The sequence below is a fragment of the Natrix helvetica genome (genome assembly GCF_964273705.1).
Source record: "Natrix helvetica genome assembly, chromosome: Z".
NCBI classification, from domain to species: domain Eukaryota; kingdom Metazoa; phylum Chordata; class Lepidosauria; order Squamata; family Natricidae; genus Natrix; species Natrix helvetica.
The window spans coordinates 88,888,660-88,916,423 of NC_138554.1; the positions used below are offsets into that span (position 1 = coordinate 88,888,660).

The following is a 27,764-nucleotide window of genomic DNA, read 5'->3' on the forward strand; positions in this document are numbered from 1 at the left end:
CACTTCCAATTAAAGGAATCGAAGGTGCGGTCTCTTGAAACGGCAACGGCGCACAATTGCAGCGGTGCCGCTCCGCCTTTCAAAACGCGGGGGGGGCGGGGGCTTTAGGGGCGGCGGTGGTGACGTCAAGGGGGTGGCAGAAATTCGTTGACGTTGCTTGGCGGGCGGAGCGCCTTCCTACACCTCAAAAGGTCTTCTTGGGCGGAGGAGGTTCCGTGTGGAGGGATTGTATCAGGCAGTCTGCACCTTGGGGCTTTTCCGTCTTGAAGCCATGGTATTCCTGTTCCTTGAAGAAACAGCTGAGGCGGGGACCGGCAGCAGGCGGAGCGTTTACTGTGACGGGGAACTGTTGGTGTAACACCCCAAGCGCCTAATGACTGGGTTGTAAGAACAAGGGTTTGCTTTCAGTAATTTTAGGTTTCAAAACCTATTGGGCATTTTTCTGGATCGTTGTACGACTCTCTCCGCTGATGTCCTTCGCGTAGGCCTTTCAATTTCTTGAATCCAAGTTGTCCTTCGGTGTGTGTGTGTGTATGTGTTAAATACCGATCCAGGCAGGCACTCCCAAAGAAGTTAAGAAATAAATGGATTTTGGAATGGCATGCAGCTTAATGGGTCTATTTGTATACTATTTTCTGTTATATAATAAGTGTATTTTGCCTGCATTTTTAGTACATGAAATTAATTGCCTTATATAAGCTTCTGAAAAACTTTTACAATGTTAACAATTAAGAATCTTTGATAAATATTGTAACTATACCGGTAGATATATTTAAATAAAGTAGCACCTAGATAGCATTTGCTGTTATTGAAAAATTAAACATGTTTAGATCTGATCAGTCCTTCTATAGGAGGTTTCCAGAAAATCTCAGTGCTATAATTTAGATTGGAAAATCAAACATATTGAAAGAAGGCATTAGCTAGCAATTTCTGTATTATTGAAAGAAAATGACAAGTTCAATTTCTAGTAGCTTTACATTTTTTTAAATACACAAACAATTAAATAATGGAGAAGAGAATTATCATTTCATCAGCAATAATTCTGATTCAGTACCTTTTATCCTTCTGGTCCATTTCATCTTAACTTTGAATTGCATGCCAAGGGAAGCAGCTTTAATATTTTTGTATCAGAATGATTAGGATTTATTGTTTTGAAGACACATGTTATTTTCATCAATTTGTAAGCTTTTTGTTCCACAATGTTAAGCAGACAGTAATTTCCATTACTTAAAATAATTAAATGTAATATCAAATATTTTTCAGTTAAATTTTGTAACTTGAAATATAAGTGACACTAGAAAATATATATTAATGATTTTTTCTTTGTTTATAGATATTTAGAATCAGTTTGGAATCCAGATTAAACAAAGATGTTTTGCCATTGGCTGACAGTAAGGAGGTAAAGTGGTTCTACAGTTTTTAACATACCATTTTAAAGGGTTATATTCCTTTGAATAAAGAGTGAATTGAGTATTTAAGAGAATTCTTAATTTGATTCAATAATTTAATCTTATAAATTATATTTTTTTAACGTTAGGCAAGTACTTTTTGATCGAAAATATAGGTAATCCTTGACTTATAACCACAATTGAGTTCAACATTTCCATTGCTAAGCAAGATAATTGTTAGGGGAATCACTGCACTTATTAAGTTAGTAACATGCATGTTAAACGAAACTGGCTTTTAAATTGACTTTGTTTTTTAAAAGGTTGCAAAAGATGATCACATGATCACAGCAACTGCAACTGTCATAAATAAGAGCTAGTTGCCTATCATCCGAATTTTGATCATGTAACTGTGAGGATATTGAAACTTTCATAAGTATGAAAAATAGTTATAAGTCACTTTTTTCTATGCTGTTGTAACCTAGAAAAATCAAATCTAATTTTATTGGCTTATCCATCCTTCATGTAACATGTCATTACCCTGACCAAAGCTTTTGGTGTTCTGTTTGGTTGGCTAACAGTGCTTGTTTGTTTGTTTAAGGTTATATTTCAAGAAACTACAATTGCAGGCAAGAGCATTATCTGGGGCTGATGCTATAAATGCTCTGCGACCATTCTATTTTGCAGTACATCCAGATTTTTTTGGTCAGCATCCCAGAGAAAGGGTAAAATACTTCTATTTTTTGAGATCGAATTCTATGTATTTAAACAAATCTGAATTTTGAACATACTTAAGACTGCACTATTTATTACTTCTAGGTTAACTGAAGTCTGTGCTTAACTAGTAGATTGTTAACCTGACATCGATATTGTAATGTAGTATTTTCCACACACAAAACATGTGCAAATTGTTTACTATTAAACTATAGCCTATCTGTTTAAAAGAGACATCCTTTTGTAAGAGATAAAGATTATTCTTTTATTCATGCTTTCGGAACATATATATGTATTTATAGATAAAACAGATTGGATAAATCAGACTGGTGTAAAAATGAAAGTATCAGGCTAAAAATTGTGAGAAACTGGAATACCATGAGTTCTGATCCTGATTTATGCATGAAGTGAGATGGGTTAGATTGAGTCAGTCACTTCCTTTCAGGAAAAAGACAGTGGCCCTGAAAATACCAAGAGCACACACTCAGAAAGAACTTGGATATCCGAAAAACATTGCTTACTTATAATAAAGATATTAAAATTTATGCAGTTAACTGGAGCCTTCTGAAAAACAATGTTCACCTGGAATTTGGCTAATCCGAACCTTCTTAGATTTAGAAAAGCCATTAAAACTTGATATATTTTTTGGGCAGACTTGGAGAATGGAAATTACATCATTTGTTGGGGTTTTTTGGCGATTTGGATATTTGATTGGTGCTGCCCAGACACATGATAGCTGTATGGCTTTTGTTAGATATATGTTGTTTGAATTCTGTCTATTTATTTAGGTATACAATCTTCTCATAGATTGGAGTTAGCATATAATTCAAGTTAGTTGACTTTATTGATTAACCATATCAAAGTGCAGAGTTCCAGACATAAATTGTTACTAAAATCTGATAAAAATAATTTAAAATGGAATTGGATAAAATAAAATTTAAAATGAAATTGGAATTGGAATAGAATACAGCGTAAAATGAAATTGGAATGAAATAAAATAATGTAATATATAGATAAATAAAATATGATAAAATTACATTTTGGTATCATCCCTACAATCCAGTCCAATCAGTCCCACATATGCCGATCTCAACAGAACCATTTCGCTTAAGTACTCTGCTGTATTAAATGTTATTTTCAGATTCTGGCCACACATAAGGTAAGTTGTTTTGATATTGGGATATAATTCTACTAAAATAAACATGTAAAAAACCTGTAAGCAATGTTTCATTAATTAAATGATTGCTGGGATTCTTTGGCAAAGACAGTGACACAGGTGAATTTTCTTCATTTACCATTGAAGCAATTATAATATGTTACCCTTTTACCTTAATAGAAATATTCTAAACAGCACACCATATAATTTTTCAGGGTAACTGGAAAAATCCAGTTAAAGAAAAATATTTGATCATCTGGAATATATTTTATTAAGCAAGGTGGTTGTAATCTATTTCTTGGAATGTATCTGCTTTAATGTAATCAGTCTCTGAATTTGAGTATTTTGTTATTTTCAGGAAATCAATGAAAATTCTCTGAAAAGATTAAATGGGTATTTGGAGAATCTCCAGAAACCAGGCTTCAGATCATTTAAACCAACTCGACTCACTTTTTATGTACGAGAGAGAGAACAAAGCCCTTCCAGTGTCCAAGAATCTTTTGGTGCTGCAGGTATTTTTAACATTTGGAATTTTACTAAATCACTGACAGATAATGGATAACTGACACTCCTCTTGTGTTTGAATTTTTTTTTACATTATGTGCCAGGAAATCTTCAATATATCTCCTTAAAATAATCCCAGATTTCCTTCTGTATCCATAGTGACTTTACTATTCCTTTTGTCAATATATAAATGCAATATGTACTGATAGTCCTTGAGTTATATTTATCCAATGATTGTTAGAAGTTACAATGGTGCTGAATGTACAATGGTTACAGTTGGTTCTTGGAAATATACCTGTCTAAGCACTTGCACCACCATGATCATATGATTTCAGTCTGGGCATTTGGATACCCATTTGTATATATGCCCCGTTGCCAAGCATCTGCAATCACATGATTGCAATTTGCCATCTTCTCTACTGTTTTCTCCTGAAAGATAATGGGGAAGCCAATAGGGAAAATTGCAAGTTGCTAGAGTGGCACCATACACCCTTCTTAAACACATGTAGGGCTCCCATGAACCCCTGCATACTATACCTGACCTGCTTAGTGTCTATCTTATGCACCCCCCTAACTTTTGAATTACCTCTTTACGCATCCGTGGACACCCTCACTGATCTGCATGGCGCCTCTCATGCAGCTACATGCACCCTTCCTGACCACCTCCACATCCCCTCACTCTCTTCCTTGCCTAGAAGCAGCTACTTGCCTGCTGGGCTGGAATCTGCAACTTTGTGCAGGCTTCACCACTGATTTTGATTGTGGAAAGCCAGCAAGAAGTTGCCTTTCTTAACCACTTTGGGATTCAGTTGATGATGTCAACCAGGCTCATGTGGATTGCCATTGTTAACCTATGCAATTTACATTGCTTAATGACAGAAATTCTAATCCAATTATGAGTGTAAATCGAGGACTATCTAAAACTGCATAATATCTTGCCTGATTTAGTGGTAAGATATTCATTTGAATAAAAGTTACATGCAGCCTTGCACTTCCAAATGGTGGATTGGGGCTTAGCTTTTTTCTGTTACTAATATTTTTCTTATGAGGGGCAGTTTGATATAGTGGTCAAGGCATCACACTAGAAACTGGAAGACCATGAGTTCCACTTTTGTCACAAAGCAAGATGGATAACCTTGGACTGGTTACTTTTTCTAAATTCTAGGAAAGAGGCAATATGAAATCACTTCTTAAAAACTTTGCCAGGAAAATTGCCGGGCAAGGATTTATGCAGATTGTATCTAAGAATCAGACATGATTAAAAAGGAAAAAAATCCTTGATAATGTTATTGTGGAAATAATTGCATAATTTAAAATCATCTCCGGGGAGGAAATTAGGATATTCTTCTCCAATCTGGTGTCGTTCATGCTGGATGTTTCAGCTTAATATAACTGGAATTTAAGGTTGGTGAGATTGCTATAAATGAATAATGTCTAGTTTCTTTGTTTGTTTTATTCCATTTGTATACCCTTTAACAGACTAGAAATTACAGAAGATTATAAAATATAGTAATGGATAAATTATGCATGAAATGGAAAATTATTTTGAAATGTCAGTGTAATTATGTTTATATACAGACAGTAGTTTATTTATTTAGAAAGTTTGTTTCTTGGCACACTCTGATTGTACTGTGTGGTTTATGTAAAATAGTATCCAATTTTATATTTTTATCAAGCTCTTTCAGGTCAAATATCTGACCAAATACAGTTATAATCAATAAGATTAGTAAAGCTCTTTATAGGAAAATCTATTGCTATCAATCTTGGTATAAATTCTGCTGAATTCATGCAGCAGAACTTGTATCAAGTATTCTCAATAGAAATCAGATCTTTATAACAATCTCAGACTTAGCATTATGATTAAGTAACAAAAGTTTAATCTTCAACTCTGATTTGCATTGTCTTTTAAAGCAAGTATAGAAACAATATAAATACATTTATTTAAATACAGCCTTGTTCTGTGCATTTCATAGGATTTCGAGCAGTGAGTTTTACTTTGCATACCAGAGACTTGTTAAGCACAGTATTAGATATATTGAACTCCTGCAGTTTATCTACGGATCATGTCCAAAGCTTGAATGGCAGTGTAAATACTCAGGAAACCAAAAGAATGTTTCACAGGCCTATTAAATGGGACAAGACATACTACTCTTTTACTGGATTCAAGGATCCTGAGGAAGAACTGGAACAAGCCCAGAGGATGGAAACCACCCTGAGGTAATGATGTAAAACATGCTCAGTTGACTTCTTTACAAACTATACTGTTTGAGGCAGAGATCTTTCCCAGCCAATGAGCCCATTGTCTTTCTTTGACCATGCACTTCTCAATAGTTGTGGAGATAGCATCCAGACATGGGTTGACATTGTCCGCTCTCGGATTGGACTGAGTCTGATTATTAATATTTAAGACAGGCCCCTCTAGCTAGCCACACCAGCTTTCGACTCAGTCCACTCCGAAAGGACAGGACGTGTCATCGAGCTTCTCCTTTGTATATTTGGTGTTATCTACTGCTATTACTATAAAACGTAGACTTTTCATCAAAATATATATCTGTGAGTACTGTATATATTCCTCCTGAGCGTCCCATCTGCCGCTAAAAGCCAGTACAGGGGGCCACATCAGCTGGGGCCGAAGGGGCCTTGTGCCCACTGGCTCTTCCCTGATGAAAGACTATCAAATAGCTGGCAAAGGGTGGAAGAGAACTCAGCGCTCTTTGTTGGTAGCCTGGGAACACGGACTGCAATTTGGCTCGGCTCCATCATTGTAGCGAGGCAAGGAAGCTGCAAGAGGTTGCATTTTACCTTGTCTTCAGTCCGGAGACTTGCCTATCCCCGTTTCACAGCCAGCGTGCCTGCAGAGTAAATTGCCGTCTGACAGAAGCAACACTGAGGTGATAGCGGCGTGGCTCCTTTCATCCTCGTGGAGGCTCGCAGCAGCAGGGAGAACGCGGCAGCAGTTTTCCGTGTGATTGGGCTTAATCTCCCGATCAGAGACAGAGCTCTCCTGTTGATTGCGCCACACTTGTAGCTCCAGGGGCGCAACACCGGTAGCTCGCTAAAAAGAAAAAAAAGTGTGAACTGCCATTTTGGGCGCCAGCGAGCCCTGAAAGGAAGGCGCGAACACCATTTTGTCTGGGCCACCTCCCAAGGCAGTGGAAGCTAGCGGTCCTAAGTCTCACAGAGAAGGCCAGGTGTCAGGCACATGTTTACTGGCTGTAGCACCATCTCCTTTATCACTACCCTTGCCATTTACCTCTCAAAGAGGAGAGGGGATGAAGGGCCATAAGAAATCAGACAAATCTGCCAGCAAGGCCCCCAAGGTAAAAAAGTCTGCAAAATCAACCGCTAAGTTGCCCAGACATAAAGACAAGTCAGGGACACAGGGGTCACATTCCTCATCCTCCAGAAGTGACTGAGCCCAGTCCTTGGACAACCAGTCTCTACGCCTGTCCCCATTGAGACTGGATAGTGAACCAGACCCCTTCAGTCCTATGTTGCCTATCAACGCTTCAGGTCTTTACCTGACCTTCACAGTTCAAACTTCACAGTAAGCCAAGGCAGGGGTCTGGAAGCTTCTTTCACGCCTACTGCTGCAGGGCTCCAGCCTGACTTACAGTTGGCCTCTGTTACCGTGCCTAATTTGCAAAATATAATTGCTGAGGCCATCAAGCAGGGCATAGCTGCTGGTATGCAAGAACGAGCCGCAAAGAAACCAGCGAGGGCCCCTACAGTTCCCCCAGTACAGCAACCTGACCTTCCTGAGATCAAGGGCCAATCCCCTGACCAGTCTCCCTGCAGTCAATCACCTGTATCCGAAGAAGGGGAAATCAGGGAAGCTGATCTATCAGGTGATGAAACTTCGGTCCTGGAAACACCTATCTGTGCTGGCCTCTTTCTTCCAGCCCTCTTTCCAGCTATGCAAGGTGAAGACGGCAGCTGACCTTGGAGGGCAGGTGGCGGCACCATAGGCCTTGACATCCACTGCATTTTTACTGAACAGAAAGAGGAGGCAGAGGTCATCCCAGCCCCTCAGTGTTTGTGGATGTAGGGCAGCGTCAGTGGTCTACCCCAACAGCTGGTCCAGCTCCTTCCTCCACTGACAAACATTTCTACAACATGGCGGAGGACCTTGATAAACTGCTGCAGTTGCCCATTATAGATGCCCTGATATCGGCACTATACACGAACGCCACCATGCCAGTTCTCACAGGAGGAGGTCCTCAAGCCTGAGGACAAGAGGGCCGACCTGACCCTACAACAGGGACACCAGGCGGCTGCATGGGCAGTTCGAGTGTCTACTGCGGCTTTGTTTTTTTCCAGATCAAGCCTCTTCTGGCTGCAGCAATTGCAAGAGAGAATTCCGGTGACTGATGCCAGAGCCCATCAAGATCTTAACAAGATCGTCGCAGCAGTCCAATTTTCTTCGGATGCTACTCTTCATGCCACCAGATTCACGTCCTGAGCAATGGCATCTTTGATAGCCTCCCACCGTCTGCTTTGGCTGCGACAAAGGCAAGCAGATATGCGACACAAGTGGCGCCTGGTGTCTGAGCCCTACAAAGAGGGTTCCCAATTTGGGGAGGCCCTTAACCCCTTACTTATTGAAAACAAAGACAAGTGTAAGATCTTACCATCAGTCTCCAGAAAGGGGTTTTCCCACCCGGCTCCTTATACGAAAAGGCAGCCATTTCAGGCCCATGATTATGGCAATTCTTTCGTACTTTGGTGTACATCAACCTGGGATTCAGGTCCCAGGGAAGCTATGGCCAGGGTGGTTATGGTCTGAGGCAGAGACAGCAGTATCACAGACCCCAGAAGGGCAATCAGTTAAAACATCCCTTTCAGTGCGGAGGGAGGCGCTATTACCACAGACCCTAATCAACCCAGGGACCAGTTTTCTATTGGGGGGCATTTGGTGCACTTCTCCGATCAGTGGGAGTGACCACTTCCGATACTTGGATTATGAACACTGTCAGGGCAGGCCTGGACTTAGAATTTATCTACACCCCTCCATGGTTCTTCATCCATTGTCCGGTGTCTCGTAACCCTGACAGACAGTTTCTGATGAGGTTTGCAATCCAACACCTTTTGCACATCAAAGCTATCCAGAAGGTGCCAGCTGATCAACTTCATCAGGGCTTCTATTCTATTTTATTTGTTATCCCTAAAGCCTCAGAGTGGGGGTGGGAGTAGGGGCGGAGAGTGATTCTAGACCTAAAACGGCTCAACCATCACCTGAAATATAGAAGGTTCAAAATGCACTTCTTGCAATCCATCTTGGCCAGAGTGCAGGCCAAGTCCATTGACTTGATGGAGGCATACTTGCATATTCCTATCCTATGTGACCATCAGCAGTTTTTGAAATTCTGCTATGGAAACTGTCATTACAATATTGAGTGTTATCCATTGGTCTCTTTTCTGCCCCCCGGGCATTTACCAAGATGTTGGCATCATTGGCAGCACATCTGCGGACTATTCCTGTATGGGTACAATGCTACCTCGATGACATCTTGGTACAATTGATTTCCCGGACCAGGGCTAGGGAGGACTTAGCCATCACGATACAGGTTCTTCAATCCCACGGGTTCTCCATTAATAGGGATAAGAGCCATTTAGAACCCACCACAAGGATTCTCCATTTGGGGGCAGGTATAGATATCATGGCAGGACAGGTTTACCCTCTCTCAGGACAGACAGACTAGCCTAAGACAGCTAGTTACCGAAGTGGAGGGGCAGCCAGTGTCTCCCTAGCCAAACTGTCACAGTTGCTTGGTAAAATGGTGTCAACCATTGGCATTGTTCCCTGGGCACGACTGCATACCAGGGACCTTCAATGGCTTCTCTTACCGTTTCAGAAGAAACAAATCAGCACATCCCTGGCAAAGGTAGCCATCCCCTCAGAAATTTGGTGCTCCCTTCATTGGTGGAGATCACCAGCCATCTTCTTGGGTTGCCACTTCAGGGTAACCAACAGACTGACCATTATCACTGACGCCAGCCTATTCAGTTGGGGGGGGCGCATCTGCAGTCCCAGATTGCCCAGGGCCAGTGGAGCCAGGTGGACAGAGCTTGCAGCATCAACTGGCTGGAGCTCAGAGCTATCCACCTGGCCCTGCACAGTTTCAGTCATACGATCGAGGGCAACATGTCCTCATCCTGATGCACAACATGGCTGCCAAGGCCCACATATACTGTCAGGGTGGGACCAGGTCCAAACAGCTCATGCTAGACGCAAAATGACTAGTAACCTGGGCAGAGAGACACCTACTCTCTCTTTCAGCGGAGCACATCTCGGGCGTGTCAAATGTCCAGGAAAACTGGCTGAGTCATACCCGTGTAGACCAGGCCGAGTGGCGGCTACATCCTCAGCTTTACCAAGAGATCACGTGATGGTACGGCAGGCCAGTCATAGATCTTTTTGCCACCCCTACCAATTCTCAGCTCCGTATTTTACCATGTTCCACTCTCCAGGAGTGGAGGGGGTGGACACTCTCCAGTGCCTCTGGCTCCCAGGACTCCTCTACGCATTCCCACTTCCCCTGCTGCCCCGCATCATCCGCAGGATCATCGCCACCAGGGCAGATGTCATCTTGGTGGCACCACACTGGCCGCGCCAGCCGTGGTTTGTGGACCTTGTTGGTGGACAGACCCTGGAGGATCCCGCAGGACAGAGTCTCTGTCAGTCAGGGGTAACTGGAGCATCTGGACCCTCAGTGGCTCCAGTTGACTGCCTGGTACTTGAGCAGAGCACTCTGAGGGAGGACAGTTTTTCCTCTAGGGTCATTACCACCATCCAGGCCTCTAGGCGGCCATCTACAAACCATATTTATAGTGCCACCTGGCGGGTTTCCTGTGCCTGGTGTTTGGAGAAAGACTTCGATCCTACATCTGCAACTGTACCTTAGGTCTTGGATTTTCTGCAGGACAGTCTGGACAGAGGTCTCCCCCCTAATACAATTCGAAGGCAGTGGCGGCGTTAGCAACCGTTCTGTCCTTGGGGGAGGGTCAGACCTTGGCACAACATCCCACTGTCCAACAGTTTCTGAAGGGAGCAACAAACCTAAGACCTCCGATAGTTCACCGCTACCCTACTTGGGATTTGTCAAAAGTGCTCAATGCTCTCATGGGTCCGCCCTTTGAGCCCCTCAGAACAGTGTCACTACAGTTTCTGATCTTGAATGTTGCCTTCCTGATAGCTATTACCTCCGCTAGACAGATTTCAGAGCTGCAGGCTCTGTTGGTCAGGGAGGATCTCTGTACCTTTCATGATGACAGAGTGGAGTTGAGATTAGATCCCTCATTCATACCCAAGGTTTGTTCATGGTTTCAGCAAGCCCAGGAGGTGATTCTGCCTAATTTCTGCCCCTCTCCAGTCCATCCATTAGAGACAAAATGGCACAAGTTGGATGTATGTAGGGCCCTGAAGATTTATATCAATCGCACCTCTACCTTTAGGAGGTTGGGGACACTTTTCGTCTCCTTCCAGCCTACCTCTATGGGTAGGAAGGTCTCAACTTCAACCATTGGCAGATGGTTACGAAGCTGCATAACCAGAGTGTATGACTCCATACAAGAACCAGATCCGAGGAGCATCAATGCCCACTCTAATAGAAGTGCGGCCACCATGGCTGCTTGGGCAACGCAGGCCTCCCTAGAGGAGATCTGCTGGGTGGCCACCTGGGCATCTTCCTCTCCTTTCATAGCCAATTATAAGTTGGACAAGTTTGCATTTGCTGAAGTGGCATTTGGCTGCAGGGTTTTGCAGGCAGTTCATGCCGAAAAGGGTACTTTGGATCAGTCTTTGTCCCACCCGTAAGGACAGTACAGCTTGGGTATGTCCCATGTCTGGATGCTATCTCCACAACTATTGAGAAAGAGTGTTGGTACTTAACCTGATACGCCTCTTCTAATATTGTGGAGATAGCATCCAGCCCCTCCCTGGGGTATTCCTTATCCTTAACATGATGGTCCGAAGGTTATAGCTGCATATACCTATGTATTCCTGTTACTTGATATTTAGTGTAATATAGTTCAACGAGGCAGTGTTCATTGTTTACTAAAAGTTTGTTGGTTTATATTGATGATACCTGAGTCTGTGTTTCTTCGCCGAAAGCTGGGTGTGGCTAGCTACAGGGGCTTGTCTTAAATATTAATAATCAGACTCAGTCCAATCCAAGAGCGGACAGTGTCAACCCATGTCTCGATGCTATCTACACACTATTAGAAGAGGTGTATCAGGTAAGTACCAACGCCCTTTTTATGTTTTAAACTTGATATCAGCAAACTACAAGATTTCTAGAAAATGTCTTCACCTGCATCAAATATTTTATATCCCCTAATTTTCACCGCAAATATTGAAATGAAAGTATTTGCTTTTTAGATTTAAATTTCTGAAAAACATATTCATTGAACAGGAATGTGTTTCCATTTAACATCTCATGAACAGAGAAGAGTCTGTATGAGAAAATTCTGTAAAGAAATATAATCCCTTTATATGCAATAAGTGTAGCGAGCATTAGAATCTTAAAAACATGTTTACAGCTACAGCGGGACTAGAGAATATTGGAGGGACAGGGCAGGGGGTTGCTGACTTGTATGCTCAAAAAACCTACTTCCAATTCAATATTATATAAAATTAGACTATAGGTAATTTTAAATTACGCATAAAATGGATTTTGTACTGGGTCTTTATATTAGTTATATATTGTTAGTGCTAATAGCCATTAGATATTCTCCTGTTCTCTCATGATTTTTAAGTTTCTAACTGAAAATAGCAGACTCCCAACAATAATGTTTTGCTTATCTATTGTGCTGCTAATTTTTAAATGCAGTGGTAATCTGTATCTGTTTCTTACCATCTCTTACCCATGTAGCTCCTGGTTAGATAATAATGAAAAAAGTGCCACAAAGAAGCTGGAGGACAGCTTACCACTCAGAAAAGAATTAGATCGTTTGAAAAATGAACTGTGTCAGCAGTTGCAGCTCTCTGATATTAGGTAATACATTAACTTTTTGGAGAAAAACAAACTTTTTGTAGAAGTTTCAAGATAAATAGAAAAATACACCTAAAATAAACGGGCCCTAGCAAATACATTTTAAATTATGCTAAAACACGTGCTCTGTTGAAGATGATTATATATAAAGTATGGGGAAATAGTTTTTACTTTCAAAATTGCCCCATTTGTATTACAAGTGCTTTTCCAAGAAATAATCGCTTGCTCAGTTTTTTCTGTAAAGTAGTGGTTACATTTTATGTAAGGCTTATAATGGTCCTCCAAGTATTTTAAGTATTATTTTGTTTCTCTTTAATTTTATTTTTTTTAATTTTATGTATTACATAAAAATGAATTATACAACATCTAATATTTTAGTAAAAATATTAAAACATAAGAATATTCTTCTCTATAAACTACCAATTCAATTATTTCTAAAGGACATTATTTCAAAAATGCAACACTTTTTTTTTTTGTAATTTGTAATTAGCCTGTGACCCAGTTTTTCTGTGAGTTCACAGAATTTGCTGAAAGACATAATGTAACTGTTTTGTATTTTGAGGGATTTATTAAGAAAATTCATTAAGGTAAAAAAAAACTCAATGGCAGAACATCTTACCATCAATCATCATTAATTTATGAGAAATCCATTGCATTGAGTAGAAAAAAAATATCCATGGTGTATCTTCTTCTGTACAGCATTTTCTGAATCTTACCAGACAACTTTCTTCAATCTTTTGTGAAATTGCACAAACCAACCAGCATTTAGTACTACTCAGACCAATTTAGTTTGGGCACTCTTCCATAAAGCTATAAGTTTTTAACAGCCATTACTGTTGCCTTAGAACTTAGAATAACTTTATTGTCACTTTGAACGTATACTAATTGGCATACATTAAAATGAAATTCCATTGTATATAGCTCTCAAAGGGTCATCACCTCCAATATACACTACATAAACATGACAAAATACATATCAGAGGTGAAATGCTCTGAAGTCTGCTACTGGTTCAGTTTGCGTGTACATGTGCACCACAGCACTAAGAAGCCTTTTCTGAATACAAAGGTAAGTAGAATAGCAGGGGTGGGGGTGGGGGGCAGATGTGCTGTGCAATAGATTTGCTAGAAAGCAGGATTTCCTGTTTTCTAGTGAATATAAATTGTGTGGCACAGCTGATTGTCACTTAGCTGACTACCAGTTCACCTAAAACAGTAGCATTTTTTTACTATCGGTTCAGGCAAACCGGCCCGAACCTGTAGCATTTCACCCCACATACATACATACATACATACATACATACATACCTACCTACCTACCTACATACCAGTGGTGGGTTCCTATCGGTTTGGATCGATTCTTCTGAACAGTAGTGCTTCCTTCAAACAGAGAGCGAACCAATTTTCTGTTCCCTTTAAAGTGGACCCACCCACCTGCACTTGGGATATACATACCTTTATTTCAGCTTCTGAAGCCCAGTTAATGTGGGGCGGCAGCTTCAATTGCCGCTCCTCAGCTGTTTTCCTTTTTTTCTCAGTATTTTTCGGTCAATTGCGTACACAAAGCGCACACTCACCGAACCAGTAATAACACCGGTAGCAACCCACCACTGATACATGCTTACATACATACATAGTTATCTGTACCCCCAGATACTTAATACTGTTGACCACTTCTACAGCTGCATCCTTGATACTGAATGGAGTACGATTATGCTGTCTCTTTCTAAAATCTATGATGATCTCCTTTGTTTTATTAACATTTAGAACCAGGTTACTTTTATTGCACCAGTCCACCAGAACCTTCACCTCTTCCCTATAAGTATCTTCACTGTCGTCTCAGATAAGACCCACCACTGCCGTGCCATCTGCATACTTCACCATATGATGCATAGCAGATTTGGCACAGCAGTCGTGGATCATCAAAGTGAATAGTAGTGGACCCAAAACACAGCCCTATGAAAACCCTGTAGTCAAGGAGATGGAGTTGGAGTGTGCTGGCTGCCACATGGGCTCCTCCTGCACATGGCTGCTGGTGCTGGTACTGCTGCTGTGAGGCAGTTGTAGTGTGGATGGCCTGGCTGCGGGGTCCCTGAGGTAAGCTGGTGTATGTGTGTGGCAACTCTACCCCCCACCTCGCCACAGCTCACCTCATGTAGGTACTGTGAGCAACTAGATGGAATGGGCGGCCACGGAGGTGCTTAAGTAGGGCTTATTTTAGGGGTAGGGGTTATATTGGGTGCACATGCAGAAAACATGCTAGGGCTTATTTTTAGGGAAATGGAGTAGTGTAAGTAGTACCTATATTGATGCAGACTACTGATATAGTCTAATTCATTGTTACTATTTAAATAGAAGAAAACTTCCTAAACAATCACTTTTGACTTATTTTTTCTCATCGCTTAAACTTTCCCTTTAATATTTAAATCTGATAAAGAAAGTGCATGGTATGAATTTGGAATTATTTACATTGCAGAAACATTCAAAGTACTGTTTTTTCAATCAACTATCAATATTATGTATGGCTGTAACATTTTCAACTAAATAAAAATTTGAATTTTTTTTTTAGGTGGCAGAGGAGTTGGGGTATGGCTCATCGATGTAGCCAGTTACATAGCTTAAGTCGCTTAGTGCACCAGAGTCCTGAAGCACCTAAGAATGCTAAAGGTACATTTTCCTACTGCAATTTTCTTTAGTTGTAATTTCATTAACTAAATGAATTCAGAACATTAAGCTTAAGACAAAGCATATTAACACAGATCTAGTAAAACCTTTTTTAAAGTAGAAATTAGAGCAATATATTTGTCCTAAAGAAACTCCATCTTTCTCTACACCTGTAAGCAGGATTTTCCTCAGCAGTTTATCTTGAATTCTAATAACTAAGTATATTTACCTTTTCTTACTATAATCTTAACCTGTTTGTCTAACTTAGAACACTTCCACATGGCACTATTTGTACTTTCTAATTCCACTTCTAATTCCTCATCAGTTAATTCTTTTTCTCTTCTGTTTTGAGAAACAGAAAACTTTGGAAATAGACAGAGAACACCATGAGTCAATTAGTTTTCTTCTAGTTAATCAACAGAGTAAAAAAAATCATTCAATTCAATACCCTAACTCTTGGAATAATGGGAGCTCCTAGAATAAAAAATGTATTTTTGCTCCTGCTCCATAGAGAAAGAGGATTGAAATACTATTCTGTCTTCCCACCAGCCCATATTTTATTTATATATGCTGTACACATTTAACTCCCTTTGAAGAAAAAATCTCCATGTATTCATGAAAGTTTCATTTTCTAGCATACTTGTTCCTTCTCCAATAGGTGGAGACATCATCCAAGCATGGGTATGACTCTGTCACGATCCAATAGGACTGCATCTACAAGTATTAAAGACACGCCCACCAGGCTACTCCCCAGAAATAGACTCAGTCGATCCTTTGATTAGCTGTGTCTCCCTATCTCTCCTTGCTATTTCTCTATTTCTCTAAAAAAAAACTTCTCTTCAAATTTCTTCAGTTGGCTTCCCTCTCAAATTATTACAATCAGGATCCTTCTCAGCCAATTTGGCACAACAGCCTTTACAAGGCTTGCCTTTCTCAGGCTTCGCTGCCTCAGCAGCTCATAGCCTTTTGGCCAGCCTACGGGGTTCATCCTCAGGCCATTTCAAGGCCGATCACCACTGCCACGCCACCCGAAGAGCCCAGCCTTTGAATTGCCAATTACTGCAGCCGCGCCACCAGAGATACGATCGTTGCAGCCGCGCCATTTTGGAAGCCTTATTTTGGTGCAAAAAGCACTTGGTGAGCCTCAGCTTCTTCCTGGCTAACCGCAGCGTGATCCTCCGGCCTAATTTCAGCGTGGACAACGGAGTGCCTGGCGGGCTGCTAACTGCAAGGCAACAAGCTGCTTGATCGGCTCGCCACTTCTGCCCTTCCTCAGGGCCCTATCTACCATATCGGCAGTTATTTGGGTGGGAAAACTAACAGCGGCCATTTTGTTTGGGCGGGAAAGCCTTTCTCGATGATCAAGAGTACGTGAGTGATGGCGACTAACGAGGCCTCGGTTCCCCAGGGGGAGGATTCTTCCAATCTAGTGGTCCCTTCTGCTCCAGCCCCAGCGGACACCAGGAGCAAAAAGAGAGCCCATACCAAGCATTCTGAGCCCAAATCAGCTAAGGCCCCTGGGCCTTCCCCTCTTCAGGAGAATTTAGAGGCCTCTAATCCCAGTGCAACTACTGACAAGGCCTGTGATCCTGCTCCTCACAAGGCCACTTCCAAGACCAATCATTGCTCTCTTCCTAAGCCAGCTCCTAGAGCTTCCACTCCTGCTAATTTCAATCCTATGGAGGACCTCTCCACAGATACAGATGGGGATGTTTCCCCTCCAGCTTCTCCTTTGAACCCAGAGGATGGGATTGGTTATCAGGGGGAATTGGATTCTGAGGGGGATGGCAGCATTACTCCAGACATTGATGTGGGTTCCCCGGTGCCCAGGGCTGTCACCATCAACCCCGATGATACGGCTGATATCATAGCAGCTGCCATTGAGAGGGGCATTGCTGCAGGCCTGCAACATAGAGCCCCTGCTACTGCCACTCCTCAGCGTGCCTCTTCTACCAGGTCCAAGAGGGGGCGTTCTAACCAGGCCCAAGGATCTTCTTCTGCAGGCATCTCTCAGCCTTCTGCTGTGGACTCTGAGGAGCAGACCACTCGTGATTCTGACCTGTCAGAGGATGAGGACTTGACTCCTGCCCCTTCTACCCTGCTGGGACTGTTCAAGCCTGCCATGTTCCGTTCTCTCTTATTTAAAGCCAAAAAGATCTCTGGTATTCCGGCTTCGAAACCATCCTCCTCTACGGAGGCAGACAAATCAGACACCACATACCCCCTATTCTCACGTCCTCCCATCAAAAAGGACATTGTTCCCTCCCCGAAACTGTTTCTAGAGGTGCTTCAAAACCAGTGGGGTTCCCCAGGGTCAGGGCCCCTTCCCTCTACTCTGGATAAACAGTTGTATAATGTCAGCCCAGAGCTTGCTAAACGTCTGGAGGTTCCTTCCATTGATCTTCCAGTGGTGTCCTTGTCATCACCCAACGCGGCCACCAATGCTCCAGAGGACGCTCTCCGTCCTGAGGACAAATGGTTTGAGCAGTCACTGGTAAAGGGGCATCAGTCAGTTGCTTGGGCGGTCAGGGCCGCCTCTTCTTCTTCCTTTTTCAATAGGGCTGCCCTTCGTTGGCTGAAGCAGATGCAGGACAGGATCCCTCCTGGAGACTCCTGCGCCCACCAGGACATGAGCAAACTAAAGGCGGCAATGGAGTATGCAGCGGATGCTTCTCTGGATGCTGCATGCTTTTTTTCCAGGTCTATGGCTACTTCCATCTCCATGAGAAATCTCCTTTGGCTGAAGCAGTGGCAGGTGGAGGCCAGAGCAAAGTGGCGTTTGGCATCTGCACCCTTCTCACCTGGTCTGCTATTTGGTCCTCCTCTGGAGCCGCTCTTGGTGGAGTCCAAGACAAATGCAAGGTGCTTCCTGCTGCAAACCGCAAGTCTGAACCCAAACCTTCTTCCTTCTTCCGCAGATCGTCCTTTCGCGGGACGGACAGGGGATTTGCCTACCCCCGTCCTCAGCGCCAGGCTCCCCCGAGACAAGGCCAGCAGTTCCAGGATAGATCCAACCGGAACTCCCAGAGATTCTCCTATAGAAAACCCTTCAAGGGTGGGTCAAACCGCCTCTTCCGAAAGCAGAAGTGAAGGTCTGGACGACCTCCCGATTGGGGATGCCAATCTGCTTTCACAGATCGCTGGGTTGACATCACCAGCGACTCTTGGATCAGCCGTACCGTCCGTTTTGGCTTGGCCCCGGAATTTCTTTCCAGCCCCCCACATACTTTCGTACCTTGTCCCGTCTCCAGGGACATCTCCAAAAGACAACTGGTTGAACTAGCTATCAGCCATCTCCTCCAAATTCAGGCCATTGAGGAGGTTCCCCTTGAACAGCGGGGTTTTATTCCCGTCTATTCATAGTACCTAAGTCTTCGGAGGGTTGGAGAGCAATTCTCGACCTCAAATTTCTGAACAAATTTATAGTTTATAGGAGGTTTAAAATGCATTCGCTGTTGTCCATTCTGGAGAGCATTCAGCCCAATGATCTTCTCTCCTCTATTGATCTTACAGAGACATAACTCCATATCTCCATTCTTCCAGATCACAGAAAATTCCTCCGGTTTTCTTATAATGGGAATCACTTCCAATACCGAGCTCTTCCATTTGGCTTATCATCGGCCCCGATTTTAGCCGCTCTGGCAGCCCATCTCAGATCTATGCCAGTTAGAATTCTCTGTTATCTTGATGATATTTTGTTACTATCCAGGCTCTCACATCAGGCTCTCCGGGATGTCCAGAACACCCTCCAGACCCTAGTAGACCATGGCTTTGTGATCAACTTGAAGAAGAGTCATCTGCAGCCCACGACCTGGCTCATGCATCTCGGGGCAGTAATAGACACAAGATGGTGTCCGCATTCCACATCGTGCCGTGGGCTAGATTCCACAGTCGACAGCTTCAATGGTTTCTACTCCCGTACCAGAAGGCAAACTGCAGTTGCTCCTCTCACAGAATTCTCCTGACTTCGGAGGTAAGGCGATCTCTACGCTGGTGGCTCTCCCCTGCAGTAACACTGGGCTCCCTATTCGCGAACCCCCATACATCCTGCTAACGACAGACGCATGTCTGCAGGGTTGGGGCGCTCATATCCTGTCCCAGACGGCCCAAGGGCTCTGGTCATGCTCCAACCAGAGGAACAGTATCAACTGGTTGGAGCTGAAAGCCGTGTTTCTTGCCCTGCTCCGGTTCGAATCTCTCATGGCCAATGCGCAAGTGCTCGTCCTTACGGACAATACCACCACCAAAGCACACATAAACCGGCGGGGGGGGGGGGGACAAAATCCCGGCGTCTGATGACTCTGTCTTCCCAACTAATATCTTGGGCGGAAGCCCATCTGTTGTCACTCCGGTCCGAATACATATCGGGGATCCACAACACACAGGCAGACACACTCAGCCGCATGCAAGTAGATCCAGCAGAATGGAGCCTACATGGCCGCGTATTCCAGCAGTTGGCGGTCAGGTTTGGAACCCCGGTCCTCGACCTCTTTGCCTCCCAGGACAACACTCAGTTACCAAGGTACTTCACCCACTTCACGTCTCCGGGGGCAGAGGGGGTGGACGCCTTGAGGACGGACTGGCCTCCGGGCCTTCTGTATGCCTTTCCACCTACCCCTCTCATCCAGAGGGTGATCCGAAAGATGCTGGTGGAAAGGGCAAAACTAATATTGATCGCTCCTTGGTGGCCCTGCAGGCCCTGGTACGCCAACTTCATGAATCTCTCAGTGGCCCCTCCATGGCAACTGCCCCAATTCCCATCACTACTACTGCAAGGGGTGTGCCAACATCCAGATCTTCTGTGGCTGCGCCTCACCACTTGGAGGTTGAGCGGGAAGCTCTAAGGACTGCTAATCTCTCAGCAGAAGTCATCAGAACAATTCAAGCCTCCAGATGCCCTTCCACTAACTGCATTTATGACGCCACTTGGACTCAATTCTCTCTCTGGTGCCAATCTCAAGGGGTTGTTCCCCTTGAGGCATCTGTTCCCCAAATTCTCCAATTTCTGCAACGGGGGCTTGATCTGGGCCTTTCCCCGAACACTCTTCGCCGCCAGGTCGCAGTCCTCTCATTGACTGCGGCTCAGTCTCTCTCTCATGAACCTCTGATCCGGCGTTTCTTGAGAGGGGCCACAAATATCAAGCCACCAACAATTCCCAGATTCCCTACCTGGGATGTCTCCAAAGTCCTGGAATCCTTAACTCAGTCTTAGGCAGCCTTATCCACTAGACAAGATTTATGCATCTTTCACCCGGACAGGGTAGTCCTTCGGCTTGACCCGACCTTTCTGCCTAAGGTAAATTCTGTATTCCATAGAACCCAGGAACTGGTGCTTCCAGATTTCTGTCCTCGTCCATCACATGAGCTGGAACGTAAGTGGTATTACATTGATGTGCGTCACGCTTTACGCATTTATATTAAGTGAACTGCTTCTTTCAGGTGATCTGAGGCCCTTTTCGTCAAGTTCCAACCTGGAGGTAAGAAGGAAGCCAAGGCCTCCTCTTTGGACATCGGTTGTTGGGTTAGGGCTGCTATTTCTCGGGTGTATTCCGCTCTCTCTCTGCCTGTTCCACCACATATCACGGCGCACTGCACACAAAGCGCGGCCACCTCTGCGGCCTGGTCAACTCAAGCTCCGCTGGAGGACATTTACCGAGCGGCTACATGGACCTCAATTACTCCATTCATCCGTCACTACAAACTGGATAGATACGCCTCAGCTGATGCTTCCTTCGGATGACGCGTGCTGCAGCGAGTGGTAGCCACTTAAGTTTTTTATATATTTATTTCCCTCCTGAAGGGACTATTGGCTTTGGTATGTCCCATGCCTAGATGATGTCTCCACCTACTGGAGAATGGGCGTTGGTTCCTACCTGATAGGCCCCTTCTCAGGGCGGTGGAGACATCATCCAGCCCCACCCTATTCCTGGGGCTTACTACCTTTCCTTTCTAATGTGTACCTTTTCCTTTCTCCTGTGTTCCTTGGGGAGAGAGATTATCTATCGTTTCAGATTGCTTACACAGCAGTCTACAAGTCACTCCTTCATCTATTTCTGGGGAATAGCCTGGTGGGCGTGTCTTTAATACTTGTAGACCCAGTCCTATTGGATCCTTAACGGAGTCATACCCATGACTGGATGATGTCTCCACCGCCCTGAGAAGGGGCGTATCAAGTAGAAACCAACGCCCATTTTCTGTGAAATGGCCATTCCCATATCTACCCTGAACTATGATGTCTCTTTCCAACAGGACAAACAGTGATATTTACAGACCGCTCAGGAATGAATGCAACAGGCTATGTTATGCTAGGAACAATGGACGTTCATCACCATTGGACCAAAGTAGGATTTCTTTTAGTAGTCAGCATATGGGTCCCCCTCCCTTCCCCCTTCTCCCCCCCCCTCTGCATCTATTATCTAACTTATTTATTACCTGAAGTTTATCCACCACAGTAACACATAAAAAACAGTCACATAGTCAAATAATCATTCAAACATAATCTCACCTCTAAACAATCATTTCCCACTTGATAACTGTTCCATTCCAATGACATTCTCTGCACAGAATGCTCTCTGAAATACTTATTTATTTATAGAAAGTAAGAAAAATCAGACCAAGTAGATGCAAAAAAATGTTATTTAGAAATCTTAATAATAGTTTGATAAATCAATGTCTATATTTACCATTTAATATGTAAAAAAAAATGTTCGAAATTAGTTTCAATATGTCTCTTAACCCTGGTAAAGAGGGCAATGTTGGGGTGCATTTATTGTCCATTTGGCTTTTGAACTCTTCCCTTGCTTCAAAGGAAAGCTGATATATGCATCAGCACTTTAGTTATTTGCAAGTATGACTTCTCATGTTTCTGCACATTAATATATGGGACACAAATAATATAAGCACCAAAATAGCAAGTAGAGTATTGAATATAGTAATACCAGTGGCCCCTGTGTATATTATTTCTTTTGAAAAATTGCACCAGCTTTTTTCAACAAGTTGGTAGAAGTGAAAATTGTACAGCAAATTCTGGGCAAATTGTGTTGAATATATAACAATGTTCATTATAGTAACAACTAAAAACTGGTGTGTATCTTTTTAAAAACTATATTTAATGCTAACCTATTTTCTAAAAACTGCTTAGTTTGGAAAACTGGAGGAGTGTTTAATCCTGTCATGAACTTTTAAGAAAATCTTTCATTTTGTGCAGATTTTTGAGAGGTTACCAAGTTACTCTACACTGCAAAAAAAAGTGCTGTTTCTAGAGGAGCGCATTAGCCAACTTTTGGGAGGCATACAAATAACTTATGTTGAAGAGCTTCAGCCAATGTTGACAATTGAAGAGTATTACTCTATTCTTGACAACTTTTATGATCAAGTGCATAATAAGAGACTTCCATTTCACCCTAATAGTCTGCGTGGATTGCAAATGATTCTAGAAAGGTGTGTATCTAAAGTAGTAGATATTGTTTCCTAGGTTTATCTTTAATGATAGTTATGTTGTAGTCAGTTGGTTTTTCTGCAATACTTATTTTGACTAAGATCAGAGCACATCTAGGGATGAGGAAATGAGGGGAAAGTGCTTGAACATAAGGATATTTTAGTTTCTGCTGTTGGATATAGTTGCTGAAAAGGAGACCCATGCAGGAAGTCACCTAATTTACTGCAAGGGCTGAATCTCATGCTTTGAGAATGGTCCACTCTCCAGGCTGCTCTAGGGGTAGTGTGTTCTAATTTATTTCCAGCTCTGAATTATAATGTAGGGGAAAAGCACAATAACAATGTTCTGTTTTCATTCAGGAGATTACCCCAAATTATTGTGTTAAAAATTGTGCTTAGTCATCTGTTTTTCTTTCCCCCACAATTGATATAGTTGCACCCTGACTCTTGGTGACAAGTCCCTGCAGTTCCCTTGATAATTTTTTTGAAAATGACTGCTATAATTTCTTCCTAAGGACTCTTAGTACCCAGGAATAAAAACGCATAGCCAAAGTCACCTGCCTAATTTATATGCTTAACATGGGATTAGAATTTACTATAATCTCTCATCTTCTAATCGAGCATCTTAAACACTATACCAAACTGTCTTTCCATTGAGCAGCACACGTTATAGTCCTGTTGCTCCAGTTCTGTACAGTGGCAATGAACAGATCATTTGCACAAGGGAAACCATTTCAATCCAAATCACTTCCTTGAATTTCTTGCCATTCCTTTTGACAGTAGCAAGTTCACTAGCTCTCTAACTGATCAAAACCCTTTTCTTGAATCTGACATCATATCATAGATCTATCATGCTACACAATTCAGGCAACAACCATTAGGACGTAATTCCACTCCCTGCGCAAAATATATTTTTATTGAAATTATCACGATATCTTGATATTTTATGTAACAACAGTTTTTTCAAGCTTGGACTATCTTTACTATCTTTACTTTTTTTAAAGTGTTGACAAATGAATATTTCTGGCTTTTGTAGGTGTTTTTGTATCCAAACCTTACTACTTGCTTCCAAAGTGTTTCCGGAATTTCCAGACCTGTCCTTTTCCTATTATTACTCAGTGTCTTCAGCTGCAGAGCAGTCTCTTTCTTTGCCTCCCATGAGCTTGTCACCCATCCTTCATGCTGTGATTGTGGTTACTGATGTGGTCTGATTACAAAGATCTCTCTGAATGAAGACAGAACTTTCGATCACTGAACCAATTGTTCTTCTTTCTTCCCTGCCCAACATATCATTTTACATAAGCAGCAAAAGTTTTTGTTCTGTTTGATGCAGCTATTTGCAGTAAAATGAAGCTTCAGAACTTAACATCAGTACAAACTTTGAATCAGGACAAGGTTGGTTACTATCATATCTTTCACCCTCTTTAAATGGCAGCCCAATCATGACATAGCTCCACTGGAAAATATTCCTGCACCATCTATTAGAGCATTTCATGTGAAATGCTATAGCTATAATTGGAAGGAAATTTCTTTCCTAATTTTTTCTCTCTCTTTTTCTCTCTCACTCACTTTCTGTCAAACACACAACATATACCTGCATGCATGTACATACTATTATTATTATTGCAGTGCTGTGCTAATCTAACTTTGATATTTTGCATTCATTTCAAATAACAGGAGACCTCTGCTATTATTCCCATTTTACCTAAAACTTATGTAAAGTTTTTAAATTCATGAATAAGGTCAGTCATAATCTGGATATCATATTTCTCACCCAATTCACTACATCTGTTTCCATTGCTTTATTTTCTACAAAAGTATATTCATTATATTATTTCATTTTCATTCTTTATGTTGGTTCTCTCTTCAGAAGACTATGTGCATATCAAAATATTTTTAAAGTGATATATTTTGGAAAATACTTAAATAGCAAGAAGTTCTAAAACTTACCATATAATCCACATAAATTAATTTAGCCAACTTTTTCATTTTCAAAAAGAAATCCCGATTTTGCAGAACAGATGAATTGTATGTTAGCAAGCAGTTTTGTAGTTGAGGACAAATAGAGAGACTAATATTATTAACAAGTTTGGAGACATATAATATTAAAGGCATGTCTATACCACAAGATACATTTTGAAAGATATGTATGTGTTGAAAATTGGCAGAGTTCTAGTTATGTTAAGTTTTAGGAAATTATTAACTTTTTGGGTATCACAAAACTATTATTATGGATGGAATATCTGTGACCATGGTTCAATTGGTTTTAGACACATCAAAATATTAGAAACTTGAAGCTTTTAAAATAATAAATGTGTATGTTTCTGTTCTTTTCTCTGTTTAGATCATTTATCAGACTACAGTAAAGTGCATTTAATGAATGTCACTGGGTAATCAGTCTGCAATTGTAACTGAATTTAGAAAAAGTCTTCAATAAATAAAGCTACAGATTTCTTTATAAGGATTTCTATTGCAAAGCTTCTGAAAAAGGAACATTTCAAAACATTATAGCATTTTATGTATTGAACAATTGTTTTAATTAAAGTCTTTCCTGCTTCATATCTTTCCTTAAAAAATAGAGCAATAAAAAAGCAGTCACTTAAAATGAAGGAAGAACAGGCTACAAATAAAAATTATTCTAAATCATTTTAAAATAATGCATTTCCTACTTCTTTCTTGTACAACACTTTTCAAACCACATTCCATAGACTGGAATAGCTAGCAATACAAAAACCTTTCCTTGAGTTCTCTATATTCCACATGTTCTCCAGAGAGGCACTGAGGGATCCCAGAACTTTAAATCAGCCATAAAAATTCCCTAGTATAATTATTTTCTCTTATTCCAGAAATAAACTGGTAGAAGGTAATTCTTTCTGTTAGGGTTATGGAATTGGAATTACTAAAACATACAATTTTCTGCATGTCCTAAAATACACATCCTCCACTTTATAGTCTTCTAGTATGCAAAGCAGACTTGGAAGTCAGAAAGATTAAAGGATAAATACAAAAGACTGCTAATTATGAAATCAAAGCTGCTAAAGTACTAGAGGTGTAACTTGTTTAATATATTTAATTGGGTGGAGATTATATTGTGGTATTATGTTAAATCATTGCATATTTCCCAAAAATTCTAAAGCTTATTCTATTTTTAAGTAAGCTTGTTTGATATAAACGTTACATAATTTTGGCTACAAATACCAAGATCAACTTGTTTGTTCTTTCCTTTATGCAGTGACAGATACGCACCAAGTCTTCATGAACTTGGTCACTTTATCATCCCAGTAGTGTGTGATCTAGTAACTCTCCAGTGGTTTATCATGGACAAAAATCAACAAGCAAGAGAAAAACTGAAAATAAAGGAAGAGTAAGTATTGTTAAAAACACACATCCTAGTCTGTATTTAATAACTTGAGAGGTTCCAAAGCAACACTTCACATATGTAAATAAAAATGAATATTAGTCCACAAGATTCTCTTGAACCCTGTTTCTTACACTCTTTAGTCTTAACTTATAGAGTAGCGTCCATATATGTATATTTAAATTATTAATAAGTAATAAATTAATTAAATACTTATTATGTTGATACACATATATAAATCAGATTTAAGGGAATAATAAACTTGAGATGTAGTAATTGAAATCAGTGTTAGCCAGTTTTTAAGCAAACCTTTCAAATTAATTATAAAATTGAAATTGAAAAAATGTGGAATAGGAGATACTTGAGGAAGTACTTGAGAAGATAATTGAGAAATACTTCTACTATATATTTTGATATTTCTTTAAACTCATCTTTAAAAGAATGTTGCGGGTTATTTGCAGTTTGAGAAAGGGAAACTAAATATGATTTTTTTAGTAATTCCAAAAATGCAAAGTCATTTTAAAGCTAAGAACTGATTTGCTATTTTCCTTTGTATTTTATATTATTAAGGTGTACATGGGATGTTTACAATTTCAGGTCCATACTACTAGAAAAGAAGCTGATCAAGGCTGCCACAGAAAAATTGTGTCTTCGACAGCTATATAAAGAACCCAGTGTTTCCAGTGCACAGATGATTCATTCATGCAGCAATCTATTAGAAGAATCATTGCCATATTTGCAAGGTATGCATCTCTGCATTTCCCACTTCTTTTCTGTTCTGCAAGATGGAGACCTCTGTATCCCTTGGAACTGGAAAAACTGAAAGCAAATGCTGCTATACTCAATGTAAAAGAGAACAAATGTTATTTATGCGTTGGTATAAATTACTAAATTAAATATTTTCCGAAGTAAATTATGAACAAAAATTCCATGCCAGTATTAGAAAGCAATGCATAGCATTTCCCTGGATTTTTCTGCTGTTCAGAAAATTGTAAAGTATTATGTCTGCTTTTTTTTTTTTTTTGCCAGACTATATATTTAAAGGGGGTTGAATCTCTCCATTGTTGCATATGACTGGGTTTCAAGACTGCAATGAAACTATATAGCGGGGAATAGGTATACAAACTTTGAATGTAATCCAGGTAGCACACAAATGTGAATCTTGAGTGCGTGCGTGCGTGCGTGCGTGTATGTATATATATGCTGGTCTTGTTGTATTCGGGTCTTTTTCCATGTAACCCAAATACAATAAGACCAGCATACTTACACTGTGAAAATCTATGAAAACACACACATATATATACACATACATACATACATACCCATGTAATACATGAACATATGGATTTCAGTATGCACAAATTGTGTTTGGAGAAGCCTTCTCAAAATGAAATGGTAATTGAAATTATTCTGTGGTGCAAATGTTCTTGAAAATAAATATTTCTGCAACACCCTAGTGGTAAATATTTCTGATATACTGTATTTATTTTGCAGAATTATTGTACACCTTGTTTGAGAAAATTTTATAAAGATTTGTTTAAATGTTTTGTCTTTTA

The 27,764-nt window shown here is 41.2% G+C and overlaps 1 protein-coding gene across 10 annotated transcripts; it reads left to right on the forward strand.

Annotated features, from left to right (window-relative positions):
• TCAIM (T cell activation inhibitor, mitochondrial) lies at positions 1 to 27,764 on the forward strand. Of its 10 annotated transcripts, none has more exons than XM_081932900.1 (11): positions 1 to 24; positions 1,334 to 1,399; positions 1,987 to 2,110; positions 3,614 to 3,767; positions 5,733 to 5,976; positions 12,633 to 12,755; positions 15,319 to 15,416; positions 21,663 to 21,754; positions 22,621 to 22,853; positions 26,083 to 26,214; positions 26,779 to 27,764. In XM_081932900.1, the coding sequence occupies exons 2-11, from the start codon at positions 1,371 to 1,373 to the stop codon at positions 27,029 to 27,031; spliced, it is 1,482 nt and encodes a 493-aa protein (XP_081789026.1). In that variant the 5' UTR covers positions 1 to 24; positions 1,334 to 1,370; the 3' UTR covers positions 27,032 to 27,764. The 10 variants fall into 10 exon arrangements, with proteins under 10 accessions (XP_081789026.1, XP_081789024.1, XP_081789025.1 ...); XM_081932898.1 differs by having other exon boundaries at positions 4 to 88; positions 1,333 to 1,399; XM_081932899.1 differs by lacking the exon at positions 1 to 24 and adding an exon at positions 114 to 191.

Excerpts from the sequence above, each read along its gene's own strand:
- TCAIM (XM_081932900.1), top strand. The coding sequence starts at position 1,371 with ATGTTTTGCCATTGGCTGACAGTAAGGAG. Across the intron at positions 12,756-15,318 it reads TTGCAGCTCTCTGATATTAG|GTGGCAGAGGAGTTGGGGTA; the intron begins GTAATACATTAA and ends TTTTTTTTTTAG. Across the intron at positions 15,417-21,662 it reads AGCACCTAAGAATGCTAAAG|GACAAACAGTGATATTTACA; the intron begins GTACATTTTCCT and ends TCTTTCCAACAG.